The sequence below is a fragment of the Cephus cinctus genome, unplaced genomic scaffold (genome assembly GCF_000341935.2).
Source record: "Cephus cinctus unplaced genomic scaffold, Ccin1 Ccin1_scaffold3125, whole genome shotgun sequence".
Taxonomy (NCBI): Eukaryota; Metazoa; Arthropoda; class Insecta; order Hymenoptera; family Cephidae; genus Cephus; species Cephus cinctus.
Genome location: NW_014334476.1, coordinates 3866 through 14864, shown reverse-complemented (window position 1 = coordinate 14864; position 10999 = coordinate 3866). Strand labels below are relative to the sequence as shown.

The following is a 10999-nucleotide window of genomic DNA, read 5'->3' as shown; positions in this document are numbered from 1 at the left end:
TCTCTCTCTCTCTCTCTCTCTCTCTCTCTCTCTCTTTGTTTCTTTTGGCTTTATTATTTTTTTCTTTCTTTCGTTTCTTCTCCTCCCGTCTTTTTCTCTCAGTTCACTCGTAGGTACGAGCGAAGCGCCAGTGGCGCCAACCGACGGCAGCCGATGGTACTCGTACACCTCGGCAAATAAATGTCTCCGTTCTGTGACAGGAAACCGGTTGCTCGACGCCACGAGTGGCCAGCGTGTCCGTGCAGCTGGAACAGGACAGTAACAAATCGGAACAGCTGGAAAGGGCGCCTCGGTGCAGCGTGCGGAGCTGCCGCCAGCCAAGAAAGGGCAAGACCAGAGTGACGGCGCCAGCCCTGCTGGTCCAGAATCTCCTGGAGACGCTCTAGTCGAACGACATCGGGCATCGCGCCCGGCTGGCAGGATTCAAGGGGGAACGAATCGAGCGAGAAGGGGAAACCGGAAGCGGATTCAAGAGAAGCTTAATGATAATGATAAGAGTGCGGTAGGCTTTTATATCGGTCCGAGGTACCGCGGAGAGGGTGCGAATTCTCTTTTCGTTGCTCGAGAAAAAGAGAAATAGAATTTAAGGGTGTGTCTTGTTCCGAAGGTAATTTTTTGTTACACTTTTTTTTTTCTTTCACGACCTATGCTGTCCCAATTGACGTTTGTAACGTTGCGCAAAATTAATGTATGGTACTGGAGGTATTTTCAAAAACGAAAAAAAAAAAAAAGAGTGCAAAGCGCCCCCAATAACTTTGCGTTTATTTTAAATATTGTTTATACGTCCTCACGGTGAGCTTTGATTTGCGCGCGCAAGGCAACCGGAAGTAATGAAAATACACCTACCAGTGCGTATTTCGGTGTGTACATATATGTGCGTTAGATTAGAGTTAAAGGGGTGGATCCTTAAAGTCTCATATATATATATATATATAGTGTAGGGTAAAAGGTCGAGAGGATTTGTCTTCTCTCTCTTTTACTCGTTCCTCCTTCTTATACGGAATAAAAGAGGGGCTGAGGATATAAGGGTAGAGGGTTGGCTCAGGGGTGCTTGCGTGGCATCGTAAGGATCTCCCCCTCTTATTTGATTCGAATTTCCCACTAGAAAGTCCTCTAGCGTTTTCGGCAGTAAGGGTACACAGGAAAAGAGAGCGGACCAAGGTCGAGAGTTTTCTTGAGTTTTTTCGTTTTTCGTATCGTCACTGTGTGAACGGTACTTTAATATGGCCGACAATTTAGCTAGGATGGCGTGCGTGATGACGTCGATGAAGCGGACGAATCAAAAGAAAGAATGTGGGTTTTAAGGGTTAAGGGTTGACGATTTGATAAATGTTATTCGAAGGGTGCGTGATTGAAGAAAAAGAAAAAAAGAAAAAAAGATAATTAAAGGGTCCTGTAAATATTCACTATTATCTTTATATGCCCCAGTAAACTCGGCAAATCTTCAATTACGTTAAACTGCCGGCTGAAAGTGGCCGAGCGACGGTACGTTGATGCTCGACGCTTTTTCTTTTTTACCGCGTACGATTGGATCATTGCGTCGGGTTTTCTTTTTATTCTATTCCTTGCTCTTCTTTATCTTCTTTTTTTTAATACGTAACAAACATATCCTCACTTTTAATGAAAAGTCGCGACGGATCATTCGAGCACTACGGGTCGTTCCTCCTTTGCTTTGGTGTATGTATCGGATATTATTTTATATACGTAGTTTAATTAAGAATCATAATAAAAGAAGATTGCTCTTTCTCTTTTTTTCAAGATCTAAGAGAAAAAAAGAAAACCTTGTCGTACCATCCCCGGATCAGATATACCTATTAAATATTGAACCGTGTAAATATATTTTTCCTATTAAACGGAAAGCAACATAGCTCACTATACTTATATATTAATATTATTATATATATATATATATTCAGGGTTTTATCCAGCTGGATTTAACAGCTGTTTCTCGATCGATTGGAACTGGATAACACGCTGCACGTGTATGTGTATATATATAGACATGGCCGAAAAACGTCGCGGATACAGAAAAACGCAATTATTTTTTTCGTCAAAAAAAAAAAAGGTTGCCCTGAGCGACAATGATAACTGATCTCGAATCCGCGCGTTTCTCATATAATTAGCTTATAATTAATTGATAGGACTTTGTCGATAATGAAATGGTAGATATACACGGTGCCAAGGTAAATGAGAACTCTATTAAGAATTTTTTGTACAAAAGCACGGAGGTAACGACGAAGGCGCGACGACGCTGGTAAAGGACGCCGGGCGTCGTTCGGTTAACCTTAAACGGTCGGGTGGGGGGTACGACGAATGTTCCCAACTAAAGAAGAGCATAAAGAAAAGTATACCTAAAAAAAATAAGGAGAGAGAGAGTTTGTTGTACCAGGGGAGTGAAGTGGGAGTGGGAAAATAAAAATTTGAGAATTTCTTCGGTTAGTCATTATTTCTCGTAGAAAACTGATGAACGTGAGGAGACGGGATGATTGGGAAAAAAAAAAGAAAAAAAAATACGTCTCGAAATTAAAGAAAAATTGAACTCGCGGATGTAAATTCTTGCGAAATAAGGAAACGGGGGGAAACGTGAGAAACGAAGGGAAAGGAAGTGGGACGTAAGAAAAGAGTGGGAGTCGAGGAAGTTGAAGCTCTGGTGAGTTTTACTTGGTCGAAGGTTTCAATTTAGCCTCTTCCTATGCATATTGAGCAGCCACTCGGTGGTAGCCACGAAAACTTAAGCTCGTTCAAACTCACCGGTCCTCCTCTTCTGAACCTTCTACCTTCAACCTTCGCGAGGTACCTCACGTTAAACTTCTAACGAGGTTTTATTGAATTGACTAACTAGTCGCGATCACGTGGTCGGTTCTTCGCAGACGAAATTAAAAGGTATCTTAACCCGCCTACCTTCTTACCTTCAACCTAACTTAACGCTAGCTGTATAAGAGGATTGCGATGGAGAAAATTAGGTTGTAGGACATTCTGCTGGCTGGCACGTGGTTCAAAATTGAAAACGAACCTGTACCTTTATTCTACCTACCTTGCCCTGCACACCCTGTATAACCACCTCAACCTTCCACCTTCCTAACCTTCCGTTACGCATCGAGTTCGCATCCAATAATGTTATTTGACAGAATTTAATAAAGCGAACTGACGGCTGGGTCAAAGTGGTCCAAGGATGATTGGGATGGGGCAAGCCTCTAAGATAGCCGAAGGTTGAAGGTAGAAGGTCGAAAGTTTCGAAGAGGGAGAAAGCAATGTGGACGCTTAAGTTAGTTTGCGTTTAAAGGGGCTTGCTGGAGAAGGGTGACGGAGAAAAAAGGAAATACGTCACGGGTCCGGATGCTGCAACTGCAACAGGATTAGTTAACTTGGCAAATACAATTTCGACGCGAGCAAAGATATTTACCTAGACGGATGAAAGTTCTCGAAAGGATATCCAGGAGGGATATACGTTCCTCCAGAATTACGGGCACCCTCGAGGCACGGAGTCCTCGCTGAATTAACCGGGCTTGTCTTCGCTCGCGAATATTGACTTTCGCCTCGTACATTCTTCCCTCTTTCTCCTTCCCTTTGTTTTCGCGTACCGTAACGCCGCGGGGAAACGTCATCGAAACTTTGGGATTCTATGTAAACGCGTACGAGCACTTGGAAACGAGTTTTCGAATTTGCGAACTATTGATAAGCTGGTGTACGTAGTATATATTCGCAATTCTCCGAGCCTAAAGTCATTTTAGTATCACGTGTCCTAGCAGCGGCCATTGCTCTTATTTACTTTTAATCCACGTGCAGAACTAACGGACTATGTCCCGCGAAGGTAGAAGTAGAAGTAGAAGGTGGACTATGTCCCGCGAACGTCCCCTGAACGTTAACGTCGCCCGGATTCATCTCATAGTACTTCCTATCGGTCTGCGCGACAGGTACAGTGCTAAGGGTAGTTTTCGATTCGGGTAAAATCGTTATCGATCGATTTTCGGATATTCGTAGCATTTCAATATTTCGCCTCGTTTCCAGTGCCCACGAAATTTCCCATTTTTCTCCTTCTCTCTGTATTGCCGGTCTTTTTATTTTTCGCTACTTAGTCTTTTTTTCTTTTGAAACCCCTTTTTTTATTTTAGTCTTCGTAAGTCTAAAAGGGTAGACGGAAGAATTCCTGCGGGAATTGCTGAGCTATGCTGCTTGATAAATTAAATTTGGCGACCGTAGCGAATTCATGGTACACGATTCATTGCGAATTAAAGTCCTTGCGTGGAAGTAGGTAAAGCCGAAGGAGGTCAGACATGACGACTCGAGTGACGAATGCGAGTACTGGTTTTAAAATAAATCGGCCAAGCCAGCGAGTAGTGCAGCTTTTTAGTATCTCCGTCTAGTGAGGATATTTTATCTCTTTTTTCAAGGAGACTTCAGTGGTTTATTTACAGAACGAAAGGGCGCGCTCTACTTGGCGCGTCAAAGGGCGAAAGGGTTAGGGTCGTCGCGGTCTTTTGGAATATCCAAAATTATACATATGTTACCACCTATGATTAGTGACAAAACTTGATTAGCATATAGCTAATATTATGTAGACCAGTTTGTACATTTAATTACGTTAACGTTATGGCCCATACTCATTGTGAATACAACAATTATTATAAATTATTATAATAAAATGTATGTTTCTATATACGTATAACGTGTGTCCCATCAACGCATTGCCAAATATTGTAGCAAATTATTATATTTATTATTAATTATCCATTTACCAAATTCCAATCATATTTTCCTCTTTATTCGCGTTACTAACAAATCAACCCTTGAACCATAAAAATCTGACAAGCGGATTTGTTCTACAGGGTTGTGTTATATGTGGTTGACAATGAATATGACAATTTTAAGCTAAAAAAAATAACAGTATATACAAGGGAACTCTGTAATAGACTTTTTTTGTATTATGGTTCGTTCACAACGGACTTTCTGGACGTACCACCTTGTCGCAATGCAGAATTTCGGTACGGTAAGTATCCAGTAATTCAGAAGCGTCATCGCTGCGGTTTAACACCCTGCGATTTAAATTGCCCCTTTCCGTGGTGCGTAGGGGGTGCATTTTCAAACTTGGATGCCAATTTCTCATGGGATAAATTTTTTTTTGTTTTTGGATCTACTTTAACCTCATTTAAAACTTTACACACAATGTCGGCCTTGTGCTGTAGGATTTTTGACATTTTTACGGTGTCTACTACTTTTTTCACATTCAACTTTTTCGTATCCCTTAAACCCACGTACTCTTTCAGTGGGTAGCAATATCTTTTACTTTATACCCTTAAAGTCAAGCTTACACCCTACTTCAAAGTTTCTTGATCCTCGTTCGGTCTGGTATACCTATAAAAAGATTTTTTGTTGGTCTTAGTCGTCGAACAAAGGGAATTTTGGCAAAGTAGATTTTAAGCAAACTGACGCTATCCACTTTATGACTATGATCTTCAGTGCTTTTTGTAAATCTTGGAATTACGTCCAAACACGACATAACGGTGAACAATTATTTTCCATATACCGTACCGATAGCAGAAACTACCTGAACGCATCAAAATCCAAATTATGGGATGAAAATTTGAATAACCGACAAAGACCCCTCAAAAACTTAAGTGACTTAAATATTCACCCTCGACGTCACTACGTCAGCCAATAAAGGCGATTCTCAAAAATGTCAAGTTATTCCTAGTACAGTAGGTAAGGCAGGTTATAGTCAGTATACCCCAGGATCACCAGAGCGAACGTCTCCCTGTCCATCCTCGCGTTTCTCGAACTTTAGCACTACGATGATCTTAATACATAATATACATATACATACCTATATACTCGTATACACCAATTTCTATGATTGATTAATCAACCAAGCAAATTCGCTATCGAATCCTCCTCCGTATTACCGAAAGGCTGGCTACGCGTATATATACAGATTGCCGCGGACAGCTGTCAGGACTCATTTACCGCGCGGGACTCCTGCGGAAAGCTGGTGACTTCCCAGGAGAGTGGTCGAAATAGGGAATCTAATACGGCCGGGTTTCCATTCGATTTTCCGTAACTCCGTTTGACGTAGGTGAGGCTGCGGTACATATCTCGAGTATTTCGAAGTGAGCGAATGGACCGACTGTAGGAAGGCAGAGGGGGTGGTGGTTGTTTGGAAAGTTTTCGCTACGTCGATTCTCAGAGTGTGTGACAGGATAGGGAGTTTCGGGAGACACGAGAATCCAGATAGAGAAGAGATCACAGCATCCCTTTGCATGAACTCTCAAGGGAGGAATGACACACTGGCGCATCCTCATGCACGAAAACGCTTCCGTCAAGGGAGACAACGCCCATCGTGTTGCGGATCAGTTTGATTTACGTTCCGCGGCTGGTGGGTATCACGTTTTCGATGGGAGGATTTTCACCGATAATGGCGACGGATCTGCATGATCTTGGCACCACGTGGGAATACGAATCCAGACATTATCCTCGTACCTAGTGCCAGCCACTGTTATGGTTGAACGGATCACCGTTATACCTGCACATTGGAATTCTACGTGATCGGGATCGGCCTTCTGTTGCAGGTTATACGTCGTTGATACTGGCCGATAAGAAAATGAGATAATGACACGCTCGCGTCATTCTATGGATGCACGTGGGACTGGTTAAAAATATTAGGATAGTAGAGAGAGTTTGGATAGTGATAATAGAGGAATATTATTATTATTTATCAAGAATTAACTAGGTGGAGCAGGGTGCTAGAAGTGATAAAAATGTCACGAGTACATTAAAATATATTATAGTCATTTTCAAGGGTGTCTGTTTCTCCATTTTTTATACGCCCTATATATCCCGACTTCATCCCCATTAGGGTAAACTAGACTAGGGTCAGGCATTGTACACGGGGGTATGTATCACGTGGTATAGCTACGTTGAGTAATGTTGACACTATAATCTATTTTATTAACGTAACGTCAGTACGTGTATCGAATACGCACAATAAACATAGGACGTCGTAGACGTTAGACCGTCTCTATTTTATCAAGGGTTGGAGCCCGCCGACCCCCCAAAGAAAAGCAGCACTTCCAACGGCGACCAGGGTGGGCTCTGTAGATACAGTCGGAGGAAGAGCGTCTGTTCCGGCATTCGAACGGTCGTCACGTGTGAGTCGTATGGAGTACGTGAAGAATTTTAAATGTGAAAATGCCCCCATCATCCCCTATCGGTGACTGTAGCTCGAGGGGATCACTGGTAACAGTGCTACCACCCGAGGGTTATAAATTTATCGAAAATGTCGAGCCGCTCGAAATTCCTCAAACTACCCCGAGTCATAATATCATATAGGGGTGGAAAAGTCGTTTACGATTTCCACGATCTCACTTTTATCGTCATCCCTTGCGCGAGTTCTCACGTAGCATATACAATTGCCGTCGCTGCCACGAGGACCCGGCAATGAGTCCATACGAAGTACGGGTGAGATAGACCTGGAGCGAGACACGTGTCGCTTGGTGAAGATGGATAAAATATTTTTACAGGGTAAAATTTAACCTAGTAAAATCATCCCCCGTAAATACGGTTGATCGGGTTGGGGACGTAAAATTTGTACCCTTAAAAGTATCGTTCGCCTTCTTAAACTTCGTGACGTAAAAAGCACCCGGCAATACGCTTGAAGATTTTCTAACCCCTTTCTCGTGTGGCATCCATTGTTCATTTTTCTTCTCTATCCTCACCGGATAAAACGGAAGCTGGAGAAGCGAGCTCTGCTCCAAGATAAATATTATTGTCACCGAGTTCAGGATCGCGAGCTTATTGCAAGCTCCGGGACGGCAATGACAGAGATGACTCTCGGGTACATGGGACCAAGATAGGAAGGGATGAACTACTTGCTGGACCATTCTCTATGTCTATACTGTATACTCCATACCAGACGTACAAGCTTCCATTGCGACCATCACGCCTCCACGTAATTAAACTTCCTGCCTCCGGGACCTCTGCTGGTCCCATCCAAACATTCTGGTTCAGCCAGCATCCTTCGAGATCTTCCAACTATCCTGCAAGGGGGCGAACCAAGGTAGGAACTCATAGGGAGGCGAGTGTTATTCTTCTGTGACTTGCCGCTAGGGTGGCCAAGGGGGATGACAATGGAGCTTTTTTTTTAATTTTACTCACTCCTGCCTTATTATTGGTATTATTGCCGAGATTATTATTCTTATTATTAGCTGGTTAATGGAGGGATTTTTTTTTTTTAATGTGCTCGAAGTTTTTTTGGAAAAAGGAGTCAAATATCATTTACGATGGGATTATCGTCGTTATAATGTTTTAAATGAATTTTCGTAACTCGATAAATTTTTAGCTATTTGGGTAATTTTTCTTTTACTTTATTTTGATCATTTAGTTTAGGCTATTGCTCGTTTCTCGTTTTCCGCCTTACTGGGGAAACTTTTTCACGAGTCACTTCGGAGCTTCGATTGAATCGACATATTTATGTAGAATATGAAGGAGGTGCCTGGTGATCCCTGTTCTTGTCCTATGTTATTAATGCAAGCGGTTAGGTCTACTGAAGTTCGTTTGTATTGTATTAAAATGATAGGTTTGCGAAACCAGGAGAAACGTAACTTAACGAAGTCAAACTACAGTCCGTACTCCCTAATTATATTTACCGTTCGAAACGAAAAGTATGGTTGACGTACGTGAATAAAAAAAAAAAGTGAAAAAGTATCGCGATGAAAATTTTTTGTAAAAAATAGTAAAAAAAAAATTGGGCGAAAGAACGACAGCAGTAGCGGTAACAGCAAAGGACGAAGTATATCTGATCCCTAAGTAAAGAAAGAGCCAAGGGTTGGGAAGTGACGGAAAGAAGAAGAGGAAGGAAGAGTGGGTGGAGAAAAAAGATAAAAATAGAAAAGAATGAAATCCGAGAGAAGGCTTCACAGACAATTACTTCACTCGAGCAAATTGAGTCTCCTGGTGGGCAAAAAGGACCTTTTGCCGTTCAGTCAGCCATTTTCATCTGGGAATAAAGGATTCCGTCTGGCGTAAGTCGTCCTCGGTGGGTTTGGCTTAAATCATAACCGGACGCATGTCCGGAAGTGCTTCCGGTTGGTTAAACTCGGTAAGAAATTGTACAATTTCCGTAAGGCGAATAGCCCGGCTTAGTCCTTTGAAAGGTTGAAGAAAAAAATGTATTTTCCTTAAAAGAAATTAATTTCTTATTTAACAACGCGGCGAGTTCCTCGTGACTTCAATTTCCCTGGCGAAACCCGGCACAGTTGGTACCACTGTTCGGAAGGGTCACACTGGCGAATCGCATAGGTGTACTATTACCTTTATCCAATTCACTATACTCGTTTCTATACCCGCTACACTTTGTTACGATAAAGCTCCGCTGACACTCTAAAGCTTCGCGCTTTACACGCCAGGGGCGCTGATCGTTCTTTTTTCTCCTTACAGTTAACAGTCTATACAATCGGAATGCTTAAACACGGAAATTGAATATTACCAATTGAATTTTCATTCGAGCCAATTCGGCGTGTGTCGTCGGACGGATCGTTTTTAAAAGAGCACCGGGTATATATAGCTTTTACGAATATCATCAGAATTGTATATGCTTGCACGAAGTACAAAAAGCTTTTTTAAAATGTAATAGAAGTAATTTTGAATCCATAATAAATACGCTCTAACCGAATCATCCCCTCATTTTCTCTATTGCCGTGCGTAAATGTAATCTGTAGGGGGTTGGTTATTGTGCGTGCGCCAGAATCATCAGTCAATTTCGAGAGGATCAGAGTGTCGAGTAGCGATTCGATATTATTTCTCAACAATGCGTTGAAAAGCATGTAGGGGGGGGAGGAGGGGGGGATGCTTCGCAGTGAGTAGGAAGGGAGGGGAGGAGCATCATCGTATGGCAGAGTGAGCTACGACCGAAGTGAGTGGAGTGGGGTGGGAGAGGGTGGAACTCGCCTTTTGGTGAAAATCGCAAAAAGCTCTCTGAACGCGATGGAAGATAAACATAGGAATCGTCTGGGAAATCCAATATCGAGTTATTCTGATTGGTTTGAAGTAAGACGTTGCTGTTGCCGGGTATTGCTATGTGAAATGTGACTAAGGGATGGAGATGGGTAAATAAGGAAAAGGAGCAACAAGGGATTCTTCGAAGAGGACGATATAATGAAAAATACAAAAATAGAGGTTGGAGATGAAATTTATTAAAAAGAATCGAATCCTAACGTTAATTAATTCGCGTGCATATTTTACACGGAAAAGTTATTCGTATATGACCGATGGAGCTGTGGACGCTTTTACGTAAATTTTCTTTTAAAAATTGAGAAAGCTGTCGCTTCATGAATAGTAAATCATAGGAAATACACAGACATTCAGTCGATAAGGGATGTCGACTTTATCCTTTTCTATCCATAAATAATAGCATTCTCGATTCCGGTGTGGCAATACTCCGTACACAGGTATAACAATGTACCCAGGCTATAGCGGACGAGCGAACTCTTTTCTTTTTTGGTCTGACCCATGACCTACCTATATCTACTGATATTGTCCTCGGTCACTACGCTTAACCGAATTTCTTGGCTTACGCGGTTATTTGGCAATTTATGGCTATGGCATTTGACCAGTCTATGTGTCATTCCAGACATTGCCATCTATCAGCCGCGTCACGGCTCGCCGAATCCTGAACACACGGACGCCGGAGCGTCCCGACGCTCTCTCTACGCACGGACGTCGCCTTTTAGGTATGTATGAGAATATTAATAATTTTTATCATCTTTTTCTCCTTGTAGACGATATTAATTCTGGTTTATTATTTCCCTAGGATGCAATCTAATTGAGGATATTTGCACGAGGGAAGTGCATCTGTAGCTGCATACGACGGGGAACGAAAGTGCAGCGACGTGCATAAGGGTGAGTAAGGAATAAAAAGACGTGCGGATGGCGTGAAACGTGTTTATGGATATATTCGCAGAGGGGTCGAAAGGGGGGGGGACGATTTGTCCGGGGGGGTGTTGATTCG

At 42.4% G+C, this 10999-nt stretch overlaps 1 protein-coding gene across 1 annotated transcript in view; it reads left to right on the top strand.

Moving 5' to 3' along the window:
* The window catches only part of LOC107274461 (transmembrane and TPR repeat-containing protein 1), a gene marked incomplete at its 5' end in the record, with an annotated part of 68277 nt that extends 63618 nt beyond the window's left edge, over window positions 1–4659 (top strand). The window contains 1 exon segment of the mRNA XM_015753615.2: window positions 201–4659. Within this exon segment, the coding sequence (XP_015609101.2) occupies window positions 201–386 (186 nt within the window).
* Between the last annotated feature and the right edge of the window lie 6340 nt (window positions 4660–10999).